The following is a 25,590-nucleotide window of genomic DNA, read 5'->3' on the forward strand; positions in this document are numbered from 1 at the left end:
TAGCTTATGCTTATTCTGGTTGATGTTATGTTAGACCTCCAGAAGATGATTCTTCTAGTGACGAAGCATCACAGGAGTTGAAGGAATCCCTGAAAATAGATTCTGCCCCAGTAGAGCATCCAGCCCATGGGAGCATTACATCTTATAAGAAATCACTTAGACTGTCTTCAGACCAAATAGTAAGTGGCATGCATTTCTTGTACATAGGATGCTTCATAATTCCACTCTGATTCTAAGACTTGGGATTCTTCTGCTTTTTAGAAGTGACATAAGTACATTTCACAAAGTAAAAAATTATCTCCAGGTTAATTTTCTAGCAGTAGAAAAAGAGTGGGGAAATTGAAAATTTAAAAAGAAATTTAAAATAATTTTCTGTGGTAGTGTGGGCAGATGCAGGCAATTTTTCATTATTTTTTTCTGTTGTTTTTATTAAGAATCTGTTTGGATTAAAAAATAATTTCTTACAAAGTTCTATAATCAAATCTCTATATTAAGATGTTGCCCCAAAAGTGGCATTGTTGGCTTCTGCAATTTGGATACCTGGGGGTCTGAACAGTCTAATAACTCACATTTAAATTGGTATGCGGTTTATTCGTCGCAGTCTAACTTTGAAGTTAACTCCGTTACTGTCTATACATGTAATCTTCATGAGCAAAGAATTTTGTGGAAGGTATGCACTAACTTTTTCTGGAAAATACTATTGCATACTGTAACAAACTGAGAGTTCCATTTGGTACTACTGTGAGTCTACTGTAATAGCAAAAATTAAAGTAGCAGAAAGTCAAATACCTGCTGCTGTAAGCAGCTATGGGAGTTGTGGACAAATACATGTACCCAGACTATAAAACAGATGTGTCAGTGTTAAACCATGGTTCACTTTTTGACGAGTTAATCAAAATAGTCAAGGAAGAGTATATGAGTCATTTTCTATCACTCATTTATGATTCTAAAAATCTTATGGTGGGGGCAACTTACATTTTCAATTATTTTCATTATTTCTAAAGGCAAAGTTGAAGCTCAGAGATGGCCCTAATGATGTTGTATTTAGTATTACAACGCAGTATCAAGGGACTTGCCGCTGTGCAGGAACAATATATCTCTGGAACTGGAATGATAAAATCATCATATCAGACATTGATGGAACAATAACCAAGTAAATATCATTTTTAATTTTTGTGTGTTTGTGTGTCTTGCTTTATTGATCCTATCCTGCTTTAAAAAATAAATAAATACAACTATTGCAGAATGTTCATTAACAGTCGTTAAAAATATACATTGCTTTGATTTAATTTGTACTTGCATTTACAGCAAACTAGAGAGTGTCTTTTAAAAGAATAATGCAAAGGTGTTAATGTTTACCATGTGACTATTGCCCTTCCAGTTAGACTTCTCCAGATGTAGCAGCCATAGGTTAACTTGGAAACTGACTCGTGCTGGATGGCCCTGCTAATTGCTCTGTCTGGAGTAGTTACTAATTCTCTTTTAAAATTATTAGGACCTTCTGCAGAGGTATTTCTTTGAATGCTCATTATAAACTGTATATTCATTAGTGTTTTTCTTTAACAAAATGCATGTATCTCTGATTTTGCTTTTAGGTCTGATGCTTTAGGACAGATCCTCCCTCAGCTTGGCAAGGACTGGACTCATCAGGGCATTGCAAAACTCTATCATTCCATAAACGAGTGAGTATGTAATCTTATGAAGCCATTAAGATTTTCTGGAATTTAGGAATGAATGAGCAGGTAATTGGATCATTGTTAATAATTACGCAATTTATTACAATTTTTTGATCTAAATGTTGGAAAGTAAGCTGCTTCTGCCATACACAAACAAAACTAGGTTGTTTCCCCAGATGTGTACTTTTACAGGAATGGAAGCCAACATTTTTACTAGTTCCTTTCTCAAACACTTGATTCTGCATTTTAGTTCTTGAAGTATGTGTGTAATGTTGTGATTACAAAACAGAACCATAATAGGAACAGTTTCTCACACAGTCATGCATATGTCCATTTCCGCCAGCTCAGGTTGATGCCAAAGCCTGTTACAAACATAGTACAGTGTAACTCAAACTTAAATTCCATTCTTCCAGTGCATAAATATTCTGTGTTTTAATGTGTTTGTTACCAAACTCAAGTGAATGTTGCTTAGGATAGATTTCATGTTCTGAAACAAGCCTGATTAACACCTTGCCACTGCCACAAAAGGAAGGTGGTGGCCTGGCTCAAGTTTTCTGTCATTTTGTTGCACTTACAACATAAGTGGATGCAGTTCAGTAGAACAGTAGAAAAGTAATTTGGCAAAACAGCAGTTTCCCCTTCCTGTCTCTGGGTTGGTCAACTGAATGTGCTCATCTTGTGCTCTGCAAGAACCTGCAGAGGCAGCCCATGTGCGGAACTTCCCCCTTGCAGCAGTGGTGTTTGCTTAGTTCAAAAGTGTTGTGAACCACACCCTTATAAGTGTACTGTTCATCCAAGAGACATACAGCCTTATAATATTTACGTGCAGTTAACCTAGGGCAGAATAAACCTTCATATTTCCTCCCTTTTCAAATTCGGGCCTTTGTTGAGCAAACTTTTTTCAAAAATATAGTGATACCAGAAATAATGCTTGCTGCTGAGAAGGATCACAGGATGATCAACTGTTAAACACTTCATTATCCACTTAAAATAATGAACTTTTATCTTTAAGTTTGGTAGTCTGTCTTTCCCCAAGAACATTTGGGGTCTTAGAATCTATTGTTGACCTTCATTCTTGTGGCCTTCATTCAGTGGCTAAACTTCATCTATGGAGATAACCTGAGCTTTTTTTTTTGTTTGTATTCGGGGCATAATAGAAGAGTAGTTTCAGAATTACTTGCCAAATTGAATCACATCTTTGAAAATGCACATAAACACTCAAGCCTTTTCTGCATGCAGTAACTGTGTACAAATCTGTGTAACAGATGAACCTACAAAGTCTGCAGGAAAAATTTAGGGGTTTGGTGAATGCTTCTTGTTATCTTTCACTCTGTGCTGCAAGTTCTGCCAACAACTTGAAAAAATCCAACAAAGTCAGATCTGGCATCTAATGCATTGCAGATAATTTAAATAATTGCTATCATCCTACAGCTGGGCTGAAAGAAGCTGGATAAACCAATATGGCACTGATTTAAACACAGTCTAGTCCATCTAATTGTGTAATTTGAGTATCACCATCCCTGCTCTTTTTGCACTCACGTTTTCTCAGTTTTGAGTCATGTATTTAAACTATTACATGCCTTGCAGATTTTTTAACAGTGGAACAGTCTTTTCTTTGTGTGTGTGCAGAGCACTGCAACAAGTCAATACCTGAACTGATGCCTCTGGACATTGCTATAACCGTATGCTTATGTTTGCAAAGAATCTTCAGCAGAAATATGAACTAAAATGATAATTCTTTTCTAGAAATGGCTACAAGTTTCTGTACTGTTCTGCCCGTGCCATTGGGATGGCAGATATGACCAGAGGATACCTACACTGGGTGAATGACAAAGGAACAATTCTTCCCAGGGGTCCTCTGATGTTGTCCCCCAGCAGTTTGTTTTCTGCCTTTCATAGGTAAGCATGTGGGATTTCATACATCCACTTCCTCCCCATCTCAGAGAAAGCAGCAGGCTAAAGAAGAATTGGCATGCTGATCGTTATAGCTGTAATCAAACATTCCACTCTGCTCTAGATTTGCTACTGAGACTTGATGTCCCTCTAGTGATTCTAGTGACCTTCTAAGCTATTTGTTTTGTCTGAATTTCACTTGTAGCATACTTCTGTTTCTGTGGGCATGTTAGAAGTGGCTACAAAATGCAAAATGTCATTCGCAGAGCAGTTCATTTTCCCTTTTCCTCATTCCTCAAGTCCATGACTGATTACTACTAGGTTCTGTTTATATCAGTACAATTTTGTCTTTTCAAGTATATCAGGAAGGATTGTAGTGCAGTGCTACTATGGAAGATGGAGGGAAAAGGAAGAAAGCTGGGGAATGTAGACTGTCATACTAAATGGTCTTGCAGTGTTGGGGTGCTCCATATATGACTACTTAAAAAGCAATATGGACTGTAGGTACAGTTCAGCTCGGTCTTTTGAATCAGCCCTAGTCTACCTGTCCTTGATGGGAAGAGCTAATAGTGGAAAATCCTTTTTGGTTTTGCTTGTTTTTAGTAAAAACAACTGATTCTTGACTGGCAATGACAGTAACTTCCATTAAGGTCACTAAATAGGCTTTTGACACTTTTGTCAGACAGGAGTTGTAACAAGCTTATGTGTACTTGATTAGGTCTTCTGATTCAGATGGCCATCTACAATAAAAACAGTTCACAAACTGCATTCACAAGTGGAATTTTCATCCCATTTACTTAGCTTATGCACGGATTATTCACCTGTTTTTTTTACTATGGATGTTGGAAAAAGCAGATGTTTTACTGTTCTGTTGTCTCTTGTGTCATTCTTGGGAAAACTACTGACCAATGTCTATATAACTACTAACAGTAGCAAGAGGAAGCAATGCAAAGATAAATATCAGATAAATGGGGGAAGGAGGATACCCTCTATCAAATCATGATTTAGAATTTGACTGTTGAAATTTTATTTTAGGGAAGTAATAGAAAAGAAGCCTGAAAAGTTCAAAATCGAATGTTTGAATGATATCAAGAATTTGTTTGCTCCCAGTAAACAGCCTTTCTATGCTGCTTTTGGAAACAGGCCCAATGTAAGTCTGCCCCTTTCTAATTGAAGGGTTAAAATGCATGAAGTACTTGGGAAGCAAAAGAAATAGGCTTTTCTTTTTGTCTATTTAAATTTGAATAAGGAAATGGAACACTGGTGCTTTTATGGAGTTGGTCAGGGAAAACCCATATGCAGATACCTTAAAAGCTGCTAGAACTGCTTATATGAGAAAGGTTACAAAGATGTGTTAGTATTTTCAGGATTTTATTGAATGTGTGCCACCTTTCCATACTCTTTTTTTTCAGCATTTTTGACAGCTTTATAACCTAAGGATATTCATTCAGTGTTTCTCAGTCTCGAATCCTTTTCCCTGTTGTATAGTTCTTGTATTTTCTCTGCAGCTCAGTGCTGTTGTAATTGGGCTAGAGAGAGAGGGGGTATTGTAAGAAGAATATTGTCACAAGGAATGGTATTGTGTGGTGTAGATTTTGTGTGTGTTTTCTGTTCCCAAGCCTGGGACCACAATTAAGAGTTTGGGGTGGGGGGAATGTTTTGTTATGCTATGTGTGTGCTGGGATTTTTTTTTTTGCTTGTTTGTTTTTTTGGCGGTTGTTTAGGAAGCTTTATTTTTTTGTAGGGGCAGTTTTACTGTAGCCTTTTTGGATCAGGTTTTCTCATTCCTTAGAAAAATTGTTTGTTTTATCACATTCAATAAGGAAATGTTGAAGCATTTGCTTTTGTTCATGCTTTTTGCAGGATGTATATGCCTACATGCAAGTGGGAGTTCCAGACTGCAGAATATTTACTGTGAATCCAAAGGGTGAACTGATCCAAGAACGGACTAAGGGAAACAAATCTTCGTAAGATCATTTTTGTTATTTCAGCTAAAGAAAGTATTTAGGCATGAGATTACAAAATCTTTGAGTTTGTAACTGTGATGGTTCAGGCTTCTATTGCGACACATGAAAATCCTGTTTGCCAGACACTTACAGCTTTGGGTACTTGACTGAAACTTTACAAAAAGAAAAGTAAACTGGCAAAGTTGAAAATTGCTTCTGCAGTAGTCATGCCTTATTTGACTATAGCTTTCTGGTCTAGACTTCTAAAGTTCCTTTTTGGCTACTGCTGAACAGTGACTAGACCGTTAAATAATGGTCGTTTTTTTGTTGTTTTTTGTTTTTTTTAATATAGGTATTTCAGACTAAGTGAGCTTGTGGAACATGTGTTCCCATTGCTTAATAAAGAACAGAGTTCTGCATTTCCATGCCCAGAATTCAGCTCTTTTTGCTATTGGAGAGAGCCTCTTCCTGACCTTAACATGGATGACCTGGCCTGAAAAATACTTCTCACCTAGAGATGGAATTTCATATTCAGCTACTCAACTTCAGCTTAAATGTGAAGAACTTTCTTAATGAATATGCTAATTTCTATACTGGTACCGTTAAGTCTTACTAAAGAAATCACTTTAACTCCGTTGGTTTAAAACAAAGAAAATGCAAAGCTACTGTCTTAAATTTTTTTTTGGGGGTGGGTGGGGGGGGGATTGTGTTGGGGGTTTTTGTTTGTTTATTGCTTGTTTTTATATACCTGTTCTAAGGCACTTGAGATTGGCCTGTCATTGATGGTCATGGTACCCAAGTGCTTCAGGGCAGCTAAATGCTGAGGTAAACTATGACTTTGCATTTTCATCAATACAGACCATATTGTAAACATAGTGGGTGTTCTTTTTGTTTTGGAGGGGGAGGGTAGGCAGGAATGCATTGGGGTTTTTTGGTTTGGTTTGGGGGTTTTTTTGGTATTAGTGTTAATAGTATATTTTCTAAAATGAAGCCAAAAAGTGTATGGAAACTGCCAAATAGAATGTCAGACCAGTTAATAAAAAACGTGGTCTAATGTTCACATGGGCAATTGGGCCATTTTTAAAAGGAACCAGAACATAAGACCAGTGTGCTCTTTCTCAGTTAAAATACAGAAAATGTGTAGACATTACTAGCCTGACAGACTGAAGACATAAAATTCCTCTTTAAATGTAAATATGCCTTTTGTCACATGTACAAGCAGTCTTGTACAGTTCACACTCAAACTAACTCTGCTTATTACTTTTTTTACATGCAATGTTTCAAACTTCATCAGCTTGTTAAAATGAAAGTTGTCTTCAGACACTTGTATGGCTTTTGTTGTTTCCAGGCTGCGCAATGTCATGTTATATTTCCATCAAGAAAAATCTTGAACATTTCTGTAAGAGTTGGGGAGCTGGTATTTTTATTTCCTTTTTCAACACAGAAATGATGCATATGTGTGCGTGTGCTGTGTAGGCCAGTAAAAAGTATGTACAGATTATATTCAGGGAATTGTAATACTGAAAAACTATGTATTTAATTTTTTAATTGTATACTGCAGGTCTTTCCAGAATTCTGTATTGCAGGTTTTCATTAGCTGGAAGGAAATGCAGCTCAATAATGAGATTTCAGCTATGAGAATGGTTAAATGCTGCAGAGCAGAAGAAAACCTTTTTTTTTTTTTTTTTTTTTTTTCTTCCTTTTATTAAGTTTTGGGTTATTCATAAACATTATGCTGTTCATTCCTCAGGTTCAGATCAGAGCCTGTGAACAAATTGCATTCCAAGTCTGGTGTTCATCAGCTGGAAAAGCAGCTAGTATTTCTCTCCAGAAATACTTGAAGGCAAAGGTGGTTCTGCTTTGTAAGTTGAGTTAGTGGTTTAACCTCCTTTGGACAAATCTATGGTGAGAATGTAGCGTTTCACCAGTCCAGAGGGCTTAAGGACTACACTCATTTCAACATCAGTCCTGGGCTTTCTGGGCACAGTCTTCTCTGCGACACCTTAAGCAAGTTCATGGGGCCGCACATTAAAGATCCTTCCAGGGGCAGCTTCCACCAGGCTCCAGGGTAAGCTCTGTTCCCATTTCCCACGCAGCACTCCCAGTGGGAGCAGGGAAGCGTGCTGGGCAGTGTCAGTGATCTTTAGAAGGCATTTGTATGGCTACCTGCCCTGGTGCCTGCACCAGGGGCTGCGCTTGGCAGAAGCAGCTTGGGCAGGCCCCTCTGCTTCAGCTTACTTGGGCCGAACGTGGGAAGGGAGCTCTCTCTCCCACTACCTGCAAAAGAGTACATTTAGAGGATTTCACCACCACCACCACCCCGCAAATATGATCTTTCATTTATCAGGCTGAGTAGTCTTAACCCACAGCTCTGATACAACACCAGCTGACGCTGGACAGTTGGTGAAGCGCTGGGGGGGGGTGTCATTTTTAGATCACTATATGAATGAAATAACTTTTTTTATCAAACTCTAGTGTATTCCTGTGTTTATAAAACATTAAAGAGTGGAGGCAAGCAAAATCAACATGGAGCCCCTCTTTCAAAGCAGGAGTATGAGAGCAGGAAAGAAAAATTACCGCTCTGTCACGGTGTGCCATGCATGTCAGTGAACCGAAAGGCATCCTTATTCTTGTACAATGAGAACAATGCTTTCCGTGACTGTTTCAGCAAATTCTTGGTCCTGTCACCAGTCTACTTTGTGTTTAAGTGGATTTCACAGGATTCAACTCATAGGATAGTTTGCTCTTACTACTTTTTTTTTGTTGGGTTTTTTTTTGGTTTTTTACTGTCAGATGCTTACAAAGATCATTCCATTTTTTTTTCTTATCTTTTATTCCATAGACTTCATTAGAAACTGAAATTTTCATGATCACCAAGTGCTTTGAATATCAATGGGATTTAAGTCACTTAAATACTTTAAAGTAAATAAATAAGAATCCAGCATAATAAAGTATTTTAATTACAAGACAAAATATTCTATCTCAAGATTTTATTTTACATAAAGGGAGTAAAGCTGCCTTTCCTAAAACAGTCCTTTGTGGATGTCAAAATTTTATTTACCATGCTCAACTTATTCTTGGTGGCCCTGGTATTACACAGGTTTTCTAAAAATAAAAGCACTTCATGAAGCTGGGATGGGTTTCCAAGTAGGACAGATTGTTTCCAAGGTTTGGCTGTATCTTTCTTGCTTGATGATGATGATGATTTTTTTAACTTGATTAATTTTTTTTCTCTTCAGTTCCATTAATCTTTTCAGATTGTCATAAAGATAAGCTGTGGTTATTAAGGTGGGGACGTGAGTAAACAAGCAATGTGGAAAAAATAGTATCAGGTGTATCTCCAAATGCATATAACTTAAGCTGGTATGAATATGGGGGTTGTGTGGTTGTAGAGAGCTCCTCATTCTGCTAACATGTTATTTTGCATTATAGGGATGTCCAACAAGTTGCTTAGTTAAAAAAAATATCTTTTTTTCCCTGTAACAGCTACAGGTTTGATACTTGGTTTTTGATAAAATGTAAAAGTGTTCTTCAGGTCTCTGATATGAGTAAGGTGGGGTTTTTCTTTTGTTCTTCTAAATCTGGCTTGTTTGAAGCTTTTCACATTGTTTGTGAACCCTGTTTTGGGGACAGAATTTGGGGGCACTGTACCTGTCATTGCATACCTATGTAATTTGGGCTGCTGGGCACTTTACTGACTCTAGAAACGACATCTCATTACTATCAAATTGTAGGCTTGTGCTGCAATATTAATATGAAGTGGGGTAAATAAGAATTATGCATTAGCCTGTCTTTTGCGACCTTAGTAGAGAGAAGTGGCCTGAAACTAATGTTTGAGAACAAGTTGTGCTATACTTCTTTCCAATTAGCGCAAGCTAAATCATTCTTTCTGTGAAAGAGGAACTTCTAAGTGTGTATGTCTGTAGGCACATGCACACCCCTGTTAAGACTGTGTTGTTGAAGATGCAGATACTTATTGGAACCATGTCAAAGGCTGAATCAATGACACCTGTCTGGAAGTAAAGAACATTGCAATTCAAAACTTGTTAGTGACTTGGATATTAGCCATTTTCTGTAATTATTTAAAGATCAGTAATCCAAGTGGTACACATTTCTGGATTTTTATTTTTACAGTACCAAGCATGTTTGTACTTCAAAAGGTTGGGCTCTTATCCCTAACAGTATACAGTTGCATGTGCGTCTTGGCTCATGTATCCTTAGCTTCCTGTCATCAGTATACTCCTCCTAAAACTTTTTTTTTTTTTCAACTGGAAAAGTTTTAACACTTGTGTCAACTCTGTTATGGAACTTCTGAAGCAAACTTTGAATCCACTTATGGTAAAGACAAGAGAGATGAGATTTCATGTTAATATTTCATACAAGTCTTCTGGAAAATGCTGTCATATGAGAGAACGTTTAAATGACTGTAATGCAAATTCATAATGAAATATCAAAAATACATAGTGAATTTGAGATGCCTTTAAAGTGTCACTTTTGCCTGAAGAAGTTTTAGTTTCCAAAGTTAAAATCTGAATAGAGTGGGATCGTTTTGGATTTTGTTTACAGTGTTAATTCCAGATGAAAGTTAAAATGTTGGTTTATTTTGAGGGTGGGAAAACTCTCTTCAAACATTTGTTGCATTTTTGCATTGAAGATGTGGAATACTTGATTGTTAAGCAACCCAATCACTTATAAGGTAGTGTGTTTAAAATTGTCAAATCTGTGGTCATACCGATACAGTGGGTTTTGTTAAGACTGGACTATCTTGGGTACAGTAACCCACACTTCCGTGCAATGTTTATTGATGTTCAGAACGATGTTATCACAATAAACAAACTTAAACTAGAATTTTTCTTCACTTTGTACTTGGGAATTCTTGTATTGCTAGTCTAGCAAATGTGGGAGTATTTGAATTGTATTCATATTTTACACAGAATTCCAGTTGCTCTTCTAAGGACTGTGATACATTTTCTTTCTGTAGCACTCAGTTTACTTTTGTCAGAGTATTTGTATAACTGATAAATAGTTGCTGCTATCTAACTTACCTTTTGTTCCAGTACCAATATTGGTTTGTAACTATAATGAAAAGCAAACATGCATTAATATTATAGAGTACCAGGTAACAGATGCGTGACTTGGGGATACACAAGCTGCCTTGAAGAAAATCTCGTGGCTGCCTAGCTTCAGCTTTTGTTCATCTGCTGTAATTTGGAGTTTTAACTGATTTCCATCAAAGTTAACTTTCTCCTTTCAAGGCAAAGAGTCTTGTCTTCCGTGACAGTTGTTAAACTGCTTGAGGCCATTATTGTGAAAGGGACCTCAAGCTTTCAGTAGAAACTTATTCTTCCTGGTCTCTTGCTGCTGTTGGTAAATGCAACTATCTAGCAGCCTACCTTAGAAAATGCAACTGTTTGTCACGCATAGAAGTATGACACATCTGCATGGAGGTGTAAACTGTGTTGTGCCTTTTGATCCTTATGCAGTGTGTCACTTGTGTTGCTGCCCCCAGCACCCATTCACTCTCCTTGTGCCCAGGCACAGAGCTTTCTGCTAGAGTTCTGTCTCCCGCATTGCTGTTGGGTTTCCCCTGTGATTCTGCTCAAGCGCTGCACCCTTCTCTTCACACCTTGGGCACTTCACTCCTCACACCACGCTCTTTTCACTGCCCATCTTTCACACCTAGGTTTCAGTACTTGCTTGTTGTGTGCAGCAAGTGGCTGTGCCAGTGCAAGCGATGGAAGGGTGGTGTGTCCTGTGTGTGCCAAATGTTCAGATCTGTTGCAAAAACACTTCTGAGCTGGTGTTGTTTCTCCTGTGTCCGTCTTGCCCTGATGGACTTCTACTGGGGTAATCTTGTTCTTTGTGGATGGATTTTTCTGTTGGAGCAAGTGTCTTAGATGTGTAAAGAACAGAGTCACCGTTTCCAAGAATGGGTACTTCCCTGTGTGTGTGCAGGGCATCGTTTCCAGAGTTACGTCATGCAGTTTGTACGTGGCGGCCCCCAGGAAGCAACGTGTGCACCGTTCTGGCTGGGAGGCACGTGTGTGCTCCCACTTGTTGCAGTTGCCAGCCGAGCTCTCAGAGCGGGGGTGAGATGAGCTGTGAGTCCGCTGGCCACTTGAAGGGTTTCCCGGGCAGGTGTCGCATGCTGCATGGGAGGGAGGGGGACAGTTCAGAGCTTCCAGAGGTTTCACTGTTGGACGCGGCCAGGGCTTATCAGGGTCTTCTGTCTGGCAGGGGTGGCCACTTCCATGCATAGTGTTTTCTAAGCATGGCGGTGCACCATGCTTTTTGTCCTCTCCCCTTGTCTTAGACAAATTTATCAAATCCACATAGACATTCCTGTCCCATACTGGCAATTCCCAGGACCCCTTTAACCGTGTAGGGGACTGTAGCAAGGAACAGCAGAAAGACCCCAGTGCTGTAACCCCACGTGCCATGTTTTTCTCCGTGGCAGGAGTGGTTGCCAGCTTGGGCTGAGGCCCCAGGCTGGTGTGCGTTGGGAAGGCTTCCCAGCCAAGCTGCGGCTCGGTGGGAGAACGGATATTGAGCCATCAGGAGCGAGGACTTGTGTTAACGGGTTTCATGTGTAGGTCTTTGAACAGGGCACAATTAACTGTGTATTGGGAGAACTACAACCAGTGCTAAGCCACCTCCTCAGGAGTTGCTACAAAAGCCTTTGCTTTTAAGGAAGTATGCCAGATAGATGCGGTTTTGACTAAATACTCCAGTCTGAATTCATCTGAATTCTGCTTTAAGGACTCGGTGGCTGCCAGACTTGCTTACCCCAGCACTGAAAGCTGGTGCACCTCATGTTTTCTTCCTAGTAGTTCCTTTTGTTCCAGTCTTTCCCTGCCTTCACCTTTTTCCTTCTCCTTCCTACCTTGCTATACTCTATGATCTTGTGTTCCCCACTTCTGATGATACTTCATGTGTACATGTTCTGGTGAGAATAAGCAACATAACCTGAACTGTTCAGCCTGGAACCGGCTGAAGGGCAGAACCCAAAGGGTTGTCATGACTGGGGCTACAGCTGACTGGCAACTGGCAACCGGTCACCAGTGGAGCTCCTCAGGGCTCAGTTCTAGGGCCAGTTCTGTTCAGTATCTTTATCAGCGATCTGGATGCAGGAGCTGAATGCACCATTAGCAAGTTTGCTGACAATACCAAACTGGGAGCTGCTGCTGACTCTCTTGAGGGGCAAGAGGCCTTGCAGAGGGATCTGGATAGATTGGAGCATTGGGCAATGATTAATGGGATGAAGTCTAGCAACAAATCCAAATGCTGGGTTCTGCACCCAGGATGGAGTAACACGGGGCACCAGTATAAACTGGGGGAGGAGTGACTGGAAAGCAGCCCCGCAGAAAGGGCTCTGGGGGTGCTGGTCGGCACCAGGCTGCTGTGAGTCACAGGGTGCCTGGGCAGCCCAGGGGGCAAACTGTGTCCTGGGGGGCATCAAACAGCACAACCAGCCGGTCACAAGAGGTGATCATCCTGCTGTGTTCAGCACTGGTACAGCCTCGCCTCGAGTACGGCGTGTGGTTCTGGGCCCCACAATTTCAGAAGGATGTGAAGGTCCCTGAATGTGTCCAGAGGAGGGCAACAGAGCTGGCGCAAGGGCTGGAAGGCATGTCCTGTGAGGAGCGGCTGAGGACTTTGGGCTTGTCTAGCTTGAGAAGAGAAGGCTGAGGGGTGACCTCATGGCTCTCTACAGCTTCCTGAGGAGGGGAAGTGGAGAGGGAGGTGCTGAGCTCTTCTCCCTGGGATCCAGTGACAGGATGCGTGGGAGTGGTTCAAAGCTGCACCAGGGAATGTTCAGACTGGACATTAGGGAGCATTTCTTTACCGAGGTGGTCGATGCCCCAAGCCTGTCAGTGTTTAAGAGGCATTTGGACAATGTCCTTAACAAGCTTTAACTTTTGATGAGCCAGGACTCGGAGCACTCAATAAGCAACAAAGACGGGTAAGAGCGGTGTTGGCAGAACTTCTGTGTACCATACAAAGCCTATGCAACACTGCTTGACGCTGAATAAACACTGAAAATATACATGCAGACTTGACTGTGAAGTCAGAAGCTGCAGTTTCCAAAGTGGTGGAGGAGAGAGCAAAAACTTAGGTTTACAGAGCTGTGTTCAGTGAAAAGCGAGAGAGCATCAAGACATCACACAACAGGTAGGCTTTATTTGGACATATTCGCAGTTGTTTTCCACCACACAATTTTCTTCATATTCCTCGATATTACTGTCCCTCTATATATATGTACATGAATATATGTATGCACATGCACACCTAAAGCATACTCTCAAACGCACTGTTCTTTTTGCTGAAAAATTACAGTAATATTCCCTTGTTCACAATCAAGATAACAAAATGGATGAAGGTCAAAACCTGCTTCTGTAGTAGCATGTTACAAGACGTTCTTTGAAGTCTCCCATACACAAAGGGCTGGCAGAGCTGTTCCTTGTGCAGTCTGCAGGGTACGTTGTTGGTGCTGGCTCGAGTGCAAGTCCGTCTTGTGATGACAGGACATAGCCCCCGGGTGTTCCTGGTAACTTGACAATCTGAACTTTATGCTATTACCTGGGAGCAACTAGCAGCCAAAGCGTACCTGCTGATCAAGTCTCAGTGGAGTGCATATTCTTCCCATCTCCAAGCTGAGACTGTAAGTGCATTTGTAGTTCTGGTGAAATAGGTCCATATCCACTACTGGGCCGTAACATAAGGACTCAGCAGATCAAACTCACTTCCAAATGCATGATGTATTCTCAGGAAACAATTTAATCCTGATTTGAATCTCCTGGTTGCAGTTGAGGAGCCCTTTACCTTGCGTTCCCTGTGCATTTTAAAGCTGTATTGGGAGGTGGTGGGCATTTTGTTTCAAGTTGCCTCCCTACGCTTTCCATTTGCAGCTTACTCTATTTCCTTCGACTGTAAATTTTCTTGACTGGCTGGTTGGTCTCACTAAGCTGACTAGAGTCTCTCAGTGAAACTGCACAAAAACTGCAAGTAACCTGGCATACATTGAAAGGACACAGAAAATCCTCATTGCATTGAGTGGTCAGTATAGAAATGTCTCCACGGTGTCTGAAGTCGTAGTAGCAAATTAAAATAATGAGGTAGCTTGTTTGGTTTGGTTTTTTTGACATGTTTTGTGATGGATATTCCAGCTTTGCTCCAAGCTCTCCTGGGGATACAATTGATTTACACGTCCCTTTTTTGCCTTTTTCCATACTGCTCTAGGATACGCCTCACAGGTTTGCCCAGAGCAGAGCCTCTCTGGCTGTCAGCACGCTGGCTTGTCTTCAGATGACCTAGCTGTGGGAACTCACCTGTCCCGCAAGCAATGCTGCCCTGGGGACTCTGCTGGTTTTGATATTTGGACAGTCCCTGAGAAATCATGCCTCATGCCTAGCTAAGGGGCTGTCAGACACGTCTGTACTTCACCTGGTATGGTTTGGTTTTCTTCCTGTTTTGAGGTCAAATGGGAGAACCTGGCACAACAGATGCTGTTTTGCTAAAGAATCTCGCAGTCCTTATACACTGCATTGCAAAGCTACCTACAAAGCAGCTCTGAAAGGTAGTACTGTGATTTTTGAAACAGGCAGCATACCAGCCTCGGCTCCCATTTACAGGGTGGTTTTTTTAAGGCTTTCTTGGTTAACAGATGCTTCCTATTTAAACCAGTGGATGATCTTGGATGGGGTGGTCAAATCATGAACCCACAGTGTGAAATGTTCCTTTCAGTACAGGCATTTCCTTGTTCTGTTTAAGATGAAGATGTGAAGAGATGTTAAGATCGAAGATATAAATGCTCCAACAGTGGGTTCAGGATATTCTGGAGTAGGGCTCTTGCTCCTTCCTTCCAGAAGCTGGGCTGTCCTCTATGGAGCAAACCCTCAGCAGGCCCATGAACGCATCTGTGCTTCAGCTACTGCTTTAATGAATGTTTTATCCAAGCTGGAGCAGAGACTGGAACTCGGGTTCCCCCCTCTGCTATTCAGGAGCTACAGCGCTGTGGTCTTCCCAGCTGGGTGATTATTCCACCTTGTAGGCTCCAGGAAAATAATCTCATTAGGAGGAACTAAGCCACCTACCCTGATTACAGCAATTACCAAGGAAGTGGAAATTAAGGGCCAAGTCTCCCTCAACAAAGGCAGGAATCTAAGACAGAGGTTCTTTGTAAAAGGTCAATAGCTTTAGCCACTGTGCTGCTAGAAATGGTGGATGGGAAACTGTCCCTAAAAGGTGTCCTCAAAATACGCCATTGAGGCTGGGCCCTGCTGTGACAGGTTAGTGAATGCTTTATACCCATGTACAAGTACCAGTTACGCTGTCTCAGGAGGGCTCAAAGAATCTCAGCAGCAGCAGATCCCGGGCACAGGCAGAAACCTGGTAAGAGATGGCCCTGTCCCATCAGCAGAACTGGGCTCGTGAAAATTTGTGGGTTGGATTTGGACATCTACCGGAGCGGTTAGGCAAAAATTAGATGATACAACTTTTGTAACTATAGCACTAAACTTGCTCTGCTGATACTTAAAAATGTCTCAGCTGCGGGAGATGGGAGGTTGTGTTTGCCAGCTAGGTCTCCCTAAGCGCTCAGCTCATTTTGTTTGTTTCCATGAGTCATTTTTAGAACAGGCAACAATAATCTGACAACACTTGAGTCACACATAGTCTGGAGCCAACTTCTTAGAGAACACAACTTTCTTGAGAGAGAAAATAATCTAGAAGGAAAAGTGACTCTGGCTTTTGTACATAACAAGAAATTATGTTTAAAAAAAAAAAAAGTGGTTGATGTAATTGGCTTTTGAAAACACAGAAAACAATCCTTCCTGTCTGTCCCTTTGAGACCTAGAAAAGTATGGGACAGAAAGGGGCTGTTGCTTTAGAACAAAAGAAAACTACCCCCCCCCCTTGAACAAGTAAACAAGTATGTGGTTCCTAACTGCATGCTAATGCCTCACAGGCTGGCACAGATCAAGACAGATGTGCAGGAGATGAGACGGTGGCTCCCTTTATCAAGCTGTGAAATGCAAGTTCACTGTACATCTTTGGCTACTGACTAACAGCTGCTTTTACAGGAACAGCCTCACTGCTACAAAATACATCCAGTCCTATCTGCTTAGCAGTAACACTGTCATTTCTCAAAATCAGGTGCCAAGAGCTCTTCTTAATCAGGTGCTTTACAATGCTGCTCACAATTTCCTTCCCGTGCTCACAGCTCCCCCCGTGCAATCCCAGCCACACAGAGACTGACTCAGAGTTCCTCTGCAGAGGGAAAGCTTTTTCCGCCTGACAGTTTGTTGTGGGAAGGCCCTGTTTCATTGCCTGGAAACAAGAGTTATTGAGGACTATCTATTCCAAAACTAAGTAACAAAGGCATAAGTCTTCATCTGACCTCCTCAGATGGGAAGGGCTTCACCTAACCATACTGTGCTGCTTACAGCATGGGGAGTTCTTCCTTCACCTAAAGGAATTCTTTGTTCTGAGGCCATAAACAGCTGTTGCTACATTTGCAAGAAGAAAAACATACTACACAAACCACTACGATAAATACAGCTCTATACAGCACAAATAGGCTATTAAAAGGATCAGTTTACATGAGAATACATAGGTGACAAATGAACAGTCCTGCTCTCAGTAAAGTGTGGCTAGATATATTTTTTTCCAACCATGAAAAAGATCAAAATGCTCAGAGCCAAAACACCATTTTTGTTACCTCCACTGCAAAGTGGCTAGTACGAGAAAATACCGTTGCCCCAAATGTGTTAATCTGTTTAAGGTAAAAAAGTTGCTTTCCCCATATAAACGCACAATGAGTGTTAAAACAAACCTCACTCAAAGGCACCAATGCAGGAGGCTGCTACAACAAGACAGTGCAGATGGCTGGTTTGTGCATTTGACAGTATTGGCTAATAAGACTATTCTCCTCTATCAACAATTTTTCCTCCGATTTGTATTCTACAATGCAACAAGGAAAACTTCCTTTTTAATGCAAATACTGTAAGAGTGCCAGAAGCAAACTTTGTAGAATTTTTTTAAACATTTCAAAATTACCATTTTTCTAGCTAAGCATAGACAATTGACATTTTTCTTAACTGTTTTATTCATTTCAAGCTATAATCTCAAGAGCATCATACTTAACTGATCCTCTTTTTTACCGTATCAATTGAAAGTAACTGTTCTAAATCCTTCAGTAGCAGCAACTGCACCTTACACTCACATCTGCCTGGTGGCAAGCTGAGGCAAGGTAAGTTCCTCTCTGCCCGGCTGCTTCCACTTGATTGGAATAAGTCATTCCTCTTGTCTCTAGCACTGTGTTTGGCCCTTAAAGGAAAAAAGGTAACTGATGCAGATGAGTATCATTTTGCTTTGAACCATCACGGTTAGCAATTGCATTGAGCAAATTGTTTATGCGAATTCACTGGACCCAGCATACTAAATAACATAAGGAATAATAAGTCATCAACCGTGTCAATACAATTTCACTTTCTTGGCCCCGCTTTACTGAAAACATGAAAATAGCTGACCACAACTGTAAACTTCAGCAGTGATGTAAACTCTGATATGCTAGGGACAATTTTAAAAACTAGGGAGAAAACTGCAAAGACAATTTAATAGGTAATAGTAGGAGCACAGTGGAGAAGTATCTCATAAAATCATATTTGTTGTTTGAACAGTTGTTTGCTTGTACAAGTAAACAAGGGCTTGGGAAGGAGTTAATTCAGCTACAGAAACATGTCTTTTGTAGCTACCTCTGGAAATGGGACAAGGAAAAGGTCTCAGTATAGAGAGATATAAACCCATCACTGAAATCAAATATATAAACAGAATATATTAAAGCTTTGAATTTTATTACATTTAATTTCTTCTGAATATCTTACCCTTCTCTCCTGTTCAAGGTAAATCTAAACATGAGAAATGGAAGGATAAAGGAGAACCCCACTAAACGTGGAGTACATTTCGTCAGAGTCTGTGTACGCCAGTTTGCCTCCTGTTACAACGACATTTACTTCATCTCCTGCTTTGAGGTGAAGAACAAGGTGGAACGTCCCAGGACCACCACAGGTCCGTTTCCCCGAGTAGGGTTTGTGATACTCCAGCAGTTCCCTTCTGTACCCAGCTGTATGGAGCTGAGCCACACTTGCGTTGGAGACGGACAGCACTGCTTCTACGTACTCGTCCCTCTCTGGGGCCAGCACAGCAGTGATCAGATAGCGCCCTTCATAGGGTGATGTGAAAATGCCTGCAGAAAAGAGACAGACTGAGCTTTTCGGAGTTATTAAAAACTGAGAGATCTGATCGCTCTAAGCACTATGACAAACATAAACCGACACCCATTGCTACGTATAGGTAACTGTGACAAGGTCAGCCTGGGTAGCTGACCAACTGACATCAGTCATGAAGGCAAAGGGTTGCTTGCTTTTGTGTTACAGCTTACCCGTCCTTCAGGACATAAGCAGGTCTTGTCAACATTCAGAAATCTCCTGTTCTAAGCAGCTGCCATGACTCAGCGCTAGGCGAAGGGGCAAGAGACACCCACATGCTGTGAAAGTCCCCAGCAGCATGCCTAACACCCTCAAGTGACACAACACTCTGCTCAAGAAGGGAGCAGCCTGCAGTTACTGCTATTGGGGAGGCAGCATGTATCACCCATCTCCCTCCTCTCCCCCAGGTGACCCAGCTGGCTGAGCTGCAGTGAAATGGGTTAGCAAGGAACCTCACCTCGGCTGCCCAGGCTCAGCTGACGTGAGGTGGGCTGAGGAGCACAATCACCTTGCTAGCACAGCAGGCAGTGGTGAGGTGGGCCTCAGTATTACTGGGCAGTTGTGGAAAACCAGCAGTGGCAAAGTGCATGCCTGGCCACATCCACAAGAAGCTTTTACCCAGGTGTGTCTGGTTTAGGTGAACTTATTTTGTTTGTTCAATGCACTAGCAAGGCCTGAGATAGCATCAAACACTGGCAAACCCATGCTACTGCTCATCTGGCGTCCCTGTGAGTCCTTCTTTCACTGTTACCTGTATTGGGGTTATAATAGTCCCCATCATTCACAAGCACTTTGTTAAAGTGAACCACGCCGACATCGCTGGAGAAAGGCTTCTGTGTCAGCCCAGCAGAAAATGACACCAGAGAGGCCGCAGCAGCAGGTCCTAAAATGGGTAACAACATGAGTCAGTCGCATCAGGACGACAACACAGCCTCCCTGTGATGGTTTATAATCCAGTGTCTCTGTTCCTGCACATACTCCACTTCAACTAACCCTGTCACTTGAGGGATGCCAGAATTAGCAGAATATGTGTTGCTGGCCCAGGTCCCAGATGTCTCACCATAAAATTAATGGACCACCATAAAATTCCCCTCTCGCGTGTCGTCCCCCCCCCCCCCTTTTTTTTTTCCTCCTCCTTCTAAGGAAAAGGTATATGGCTTGTAAATGCTGGCACTGGAAATCCTGCCACATCTCAATTCAACAATGCTTCTGCCACCGACCTTCTTCAGGACTGAGGTTGTCCTTGGACATCTCCGCTCTCTGTCACTATCACAACGGCAAGAGGAAGGCTAAAGGTGTATAGCTTGTGCCAGCTTTCCTAGCCGCCCTGTGAAGCTGTGCATAGCTTAGATCTCTTACCTTCTCTGCCAAAGGGTAGTGAAAATAGCTACAACAATTAACACTTCAGCATTGAAGCAAAGAGAACCATCACTGGGGCTTTTCTCTCTCTCCAGTACTACCCTTTTGGGGGACTTTTCACTCTGCAGTTTTTTCTTCTTTTCTCAGCAGCTCAGACAGACACTTAGGTATTTTGTAGCAGCTGTCTGCTTACTAACTAAACACTGCTGCTAGACTACTGTTGAACAAAATACAATTTGAACCACTGAGAAAATTTTTTACTTTTACTAGACTGACTTCAGTGGCAAGTGTTTAGTGATGGACCACTTACTAGTCCCACTTTAGCTCCTTTCAGCTCTCTTCCCTCTAAACATTTCCCCTAAGGCAGGACACACTGCTAGAAGCAGTCAACTCTTGTTGCTTTGTTCAGGCAATCAGGTAAACAACAAACATTTGTTGTTTATCTAACTGCACTTAAAGTTGTCCTCAGTTGCTCCTCCTGTTCTACCCTGTTCAGGTTAGGATCCATGTCTTCTCCATGCTGTTTCACCCCTGCTCCTCCTCCTGCCTTACTTAAAAGAAACCTTTGGGTTTTTTCTTCCTCTCAATCTGAGATGCCTATCAGCAACCAAGGCTCAATTCAGACTATACCGCTTAAAAATTGAAGTTAAAAAATGTCAAATCTTCATCTAAAATGTGGATATACAAACGCCCTGCTATCCATTTTTTTCTGAATAACTTGGCATGGGAGGGTGGGAGGAGAAGGGAAGGGGAAGACATGCCTGCAACTTCAGAAATGGCAAATAACTACCTTGATTTCCCTCAGGGGCTAGTAACCAGCCGCCCTGTGTATCTTTGGAAATCTCATTCAGTATTTTGTCTCACGCTCAGAAAACAGACAGAAGACCTCTTTCGTTACTCCTACCTGCCAGTGTGCCTGCAAGTGCTCCTGTAAGCTAAAATGAGGTTATTTGAAAAGACAAAAATTAATTGCAGGAACTCTACTTACTTAAGCAGCTTCTGTAAAGCTCTACCACCTTAACACCACGCTGCTTACAGAAAGCGTCTCCCTGTATTCTCAGCTTACCCTGAGACTTAAATCAACTGAAAAATGCACCTCAACTAACTTTTATTGGCTCACTCGGAAAGGTTTCTCTTCCCTGCAGTCATACTGCACAGATGGCACAAACTATTTGCTGCCTGCCTAGAAACACTGTCCTCTCTCTTTGGAGTAGCTACAGTTCTGTTTGGGTTGGTGTCACCTGAACAAGGCAGCAAATCCTGCCCTGGCTCACCAGGGTTTACTTCAAGATTTTCCTGCACTAATTGCTAGAACAGTTTAATTAGAGTTTGCTGCTGAAATTGCTTGGGATCTGCAACCTAGTTTAGCACACCATCTGTGTTTGTTGAAAGGAACGATCTTAAACCCATCTAAATATCCTGTAGATCAGTTCAGTGGGCAAGATAAGGAGGCACAGCAAAGGTGCAATGTGTCTGTCCTCTCTTACCCTCCTCCCTGCTTCCAGCTGGAACTGCACCTGTCTGAAGCTTTCACAAGTTCTACCAACAACTCTCAGCAGTGCTTTTGCAGAACCTTACAGAGAAATGAAGCACCTTCTCTTACATGTCCCTGCTTGCAAACACTTTTCTTCATGCAAAGATCAAAGTTCAGCTTCTCTAGGAAAGGTCCAGGCTTGCAAACTCCTTTCACCTAAGCAGTTAGTGTTGTGGAATTATAAAAATGAGAAAGAGAAGTTTTCAAGCAGTTAAAAGCTGGGAACCACATGCACAGCTCTGATGAAGACACTGCTAGGCAGACAAAAAAAAGATTCAACCATAATTTTACAGCCTCTGAGGGAGGAAAAAACTCATGAGTTCAGACATATTCAATAAGGTTTCACTTTATATACGTATATACACACACATATGCACACAACTAAGCAGGAGCAAGTATGTGTGTTCATGGCAACCTAAGCCTAGTATAATGCATTCTGGGGAGTCAAAAGATCACAGAAGGTACATGGGCGGCCTTTGTTAGGTTACATCTACTTTCACCCATCTGCTAATTGTATTTCTGATTCTTCATCTCTCTTTTGACTTCCCAGAACAGTTCATGCCTCCCACAAAGCTCAAGGGCCAGAACAAGAAAAAAACAACGAAAAAATAAAATCAAGCAAAACGAAACAGTGCACATCACTCTCTGTCAAGATAAAAGGAGAAAAAAAATAAGTAAGTGTGACAGTGCTGCTGACAATTGCTCAGCAACTGGAATGAGGACTCTTCAAGAATCGATGCAAAAAAGTGAGCTTAAGTATGTAATTAATTTGTCAGTATGCTCTTATGACTCCTTTGTGTATGGCATGAGTAGGGAGGATATGTCACATTTCCTCTGCTTGGCCAATATTCCTAAATCTAAATGAGGGAAAAATGCGTAATTTCAGTTACAACAAATGGGACAAAAATATCAGCAATTTATCACCTCCCATTTTTTTTTTTTTTTTTTAAACTCTTCAGTTTGACCCTAACACATCTCATTTTCAGGAACATTCCATCTGCTTATGGGACGGCTATGCAGCACAGCACAGTGCCACACCTATTTCCATGAGCTGAGCCAGTGCTCAATGAGTCTGGGCCCATTAGCTCTGCCCTGCTAAGTCACAGCGTTTCTGATGCAGAGAGTAACTCACGCAGTGTGTTATGAAGACACAGCTACTTTTCTCCTGAGTCTGTTTATTAACAGCTCTTTCTGCTCTTACAACTCCTACTTTTCACACCGCAGCAAGAGGTTTGCCCTAGTGCCCACCTACCGCTCCTTACACAAATACCCATCTCCTACCCCATGCTTCAGCCTGCATCTGTGACTTGCGCTGTTCTTTTATGCAAACAGCAGCAAAACACAACCGCTGGTGCAACTGTGGGTGATCACATGTTCTTTACCTCAAAGTCAGTAAACACGCTTTTTTCTTTCCCCTGTGTGAGACCACTGACGTGTACTACTAAGAATACTGCTCCCTGCCCAATGATCAAAAGAAAGAGCCAAGAACCCATCGCAAGTATGGCAGGGTAATTTATGTATTCTGTAAACTCTTTATTCAAATCAAGGACCACCTACAACAACGTAAATCTTAACATTACAATAAGATCATACCTTTATATTTGAAACGTGTCCTACAGACTTGCTGCCTGAAGTCACATAGAGGAAGTAAAGATGGTTGAGTGTCAGACAAGTGAAAAGAATTAAAAAGCCCAAACCAAAATTAGCCCTTTATCTGCACGGATATAGACAGCAGTGTTCACACAGCGGTAGGGCTCACTAGCTCAGCTGTTTCATTTCTTACACCATACCAGGAGTTTCTTTTAGTGAGGAGCGGACACCCTCCATTGAAGCTGCAGGGTTAAGGACACAAGCAACAGGGCAGACTGCACGGAGGGGCAGGGTGGGGAAGGCAATTAGAGCTTTCAGTGGATTTTTTTTCACTGTGACCCTCTGTATGTTAATCAGAACATCCAGATCCTCTTCTTGGCTCTGTCCTTGCCTAGCTGTGTGACCTGGGATCTTACAAGCATTTTCTCATCAGTTCCCAGACTAGTTCATCAGCCAATTCATTACTTCTGCCTCTACAATTTTCTTTGCTCCAGCAAACAAAAATTCTCATAACTGTAAAACTGCCAGGCTGCAATAACATTTGCTGCTGATGTTTCTTTAAATAACAATTGATTCAACTCTTTCTGTATTAAAAGGGATTACATGGATGCACTTAGGTCCTGACACTTAACTCACTTCTGTCATAGAACTCCTTACCTGTGAAAATACAGCTAATATGCAATATCATACTTTATACTCTCTCATTAATACTTGTAAATCCTTGAAGGTTATATTGTCCAATGCATGTAAAGAGATAGCTAATAAATCTGAAAAATTCAAGAAATACTTTGGTATTGAAACTATGCAAATCATGCCTCAGCATTCAAAAAGACACTAAAGTGGGCTAGTTCAATCCCAGAGGACAGAGTTGGAACCCTCAACTTCTTCCTAAGCAGCTTTTATGTAACAAGCTATTCAGAAACAGAAATGAAAGGGAGTACTCAGAAGACTGACAGTGCAAGCGTTTTACTTTAGGAATTATTTTACAAGAAGGTCTAATTTTTCAAATTTCAATATCAGTAACACAAAACATACTGGGTAAAGACTGGCAAAGGCATTATAAACTGTGGTCCTGCACAAATTAGATATTAAGGATTCCTTGATGACTTATTTAAGCATGAAGTTCCTCCTCCAATAAGACAAAAATCTTCTCTTCCCCAGCTGTTAATCTCCACAACACTGTTAATTGCTGCATTCTGCCCCAGAATGCTCCCTTTCTTTTTATAAGCAGCCACTGACGATTAGGGACAGTGGATAAAAGTACTCCACGGAAGTCTAATGGTTATTTGCACCATCCTTACCTCTCTGTTTTCTATGACTGTATCTGCCACTGTGGTTTGCAAGGCATTCTGGGGGAAATCATAGAACAGAGTAGCAGGTATATCTTATATTTACATAGGTCTTCAGGGACATGGATCAGGAAAAGGAACTCCTTGGTCAGGCCCACCACTCTCTGGATTCCAGGTGATAATGTTCCTTGCAACATGTTCCATCAAGCAGCACATAGGTGCAATGCCAGCCATACCCTGGCTTTTCAACATTGTTGACATCCACCTACTGTTCCACAGTTTTAGCATAAACTTATTAAAATACTGTAGTCTATAAAAGCAATAGATTGCACAAAGTGGAAGAAAACCCCCAGGAAATCCATTTATCACAGAAATCTACACATCTCTATTGGCTTTGCTGGCATCAAGATAAACATTTCTTTACTTCTTATCCTCTTCCAGAAGCCTCATCTATTGTTGATTGTTCTTACCACCACCACAGTCCTCAAATGCAAACAGACTGCTTTAAGGCTATGACAGATTGTTAATTAGAAAGTATAAATATCAGAATTACAGTGCGAAATTTTTAAAACGCTTTTTGTCAGTCCCTAGACCAGTCTTCAAGACATGTATCTGTGATTTTGTTAGGACCATCAAACTAAGTCCCAAGGGTAGGATTTTGGATGCCATAAAGCTCTGACGCTTTATTTTCATCTATTTCTCATATCTCCTCAAATAAATTTAGATGAAATCACTCTTTTTGAAGAGGGTGTGGGAATATTCACTTTGATCCACGACACCGTTCCCCAGGGTTTGATCGTATTTTAAGTGTGAGGTCGTAGGGCAGGCACCACCCAATCCATGTATGTATCCAGGCCAACTACTATGTCCCACAAGAGATTTATACCTGTTTATCATACAAATCCACAAATGAACTGTGATATTAACAATTATTAAAAGTAAAAAAAAACCAAACCACCAAACAAAGAAAACTTCATCTTGAATCTTTTTAAACTGTGGCTGTCAGTGGCAGCACTCCGGCGTTCACTGAAGTCA

The 25,590-nt window shown here is 41.3% G+C and overlaps 2 protein-coding genes across 10 annotated transcripts in view; one reads left to right on the plus strand and one right to left on the minus strand.

The window, feature by feature from the left end:
- Window positions 1-10,363, plus strand: part of LPIN2 (lipin 2) — a 47,153-nt gene extending 36,790 nt beyond the window's left edge. For 7 of the 8 annotated variants that reach the window (XM_040588848.1, XM_040588847.1, XM_040588855.1 and 4 more), the window contains 7 exons: window positions 35-179; window positions 1,005-1,153; window positions 1,596-1,682; window positions 3,423-3,575; window positions 4,605-4,719; window positions 5,433-5,536; window positions 5,868-10,363. In XM_040588848.1, the coding sequence (XP_040444782.1) occupies window positions 35-179; window positions 1,005-1,153; window positions 1,596-1,682; window positions 3,423-3,575; window positions 4,605-4,719; window positions 5,433-5,536; window positions 5,868-6,012 (898 nt within the window). In that variant the 3' untranslated portion in view covers window positions 6,013-10,363. Of the gene's footprint in view, window positions 1-34; window positions 180-1,004; window positions 1,154-1,595; window positions 1,683-3,422; window positions 3,576-4,604; window positions 4,720-5,432; window positions 5,537-5,867 lie in introns of those variants that run through there. The other variant, XM_040588856.1, reaches the window with a different exon arrangement.
- Window positions 10,364-13,676: 3,313 nt separating this feature from the next.
- Window positions 13,677-25,590, minus strand: part of EMILIN2 (elastin microfibril interfacer 2) — a 37,600-nt gene continuing 25,686 nt past the window's right edge. For both annotated transcript variants that reach the window (XM_040588115.1, XM_040588116.1), the window contains 2 exons: window positions 19,535-19,666; window positions 13,677-18,761 (listed from right to left, as the gene is read on the minus strand). In XM_040588115.1, coding sequence (XP_040444049.1) covers window positions 18,424-18,761; window positions 19,535-19,666 — 470 coding nt within the window. In that variant the 3' untranslated portion in view covers window positions 13,677-18,423. The remainder of the gene's footprint in view (window positions 18,762-19,534; window positions 19,667-25,590) is intronic.

The sequence above is a fragment of the Falco naumanni genome, chromosome 3 (genome assembly GCF_017639655.2).
Source record: "Falco naumanni isolate bFalNau1 chromosome 3, bFalNau1.pat, whole genome shotgun sequence".
In the NCBI taxonomy this organism is placed as follows: Eukaryota; Metazoa; Chordata; class Aves; order Falconiformes; family Falconidae; genus Falco; species Falco naumanni.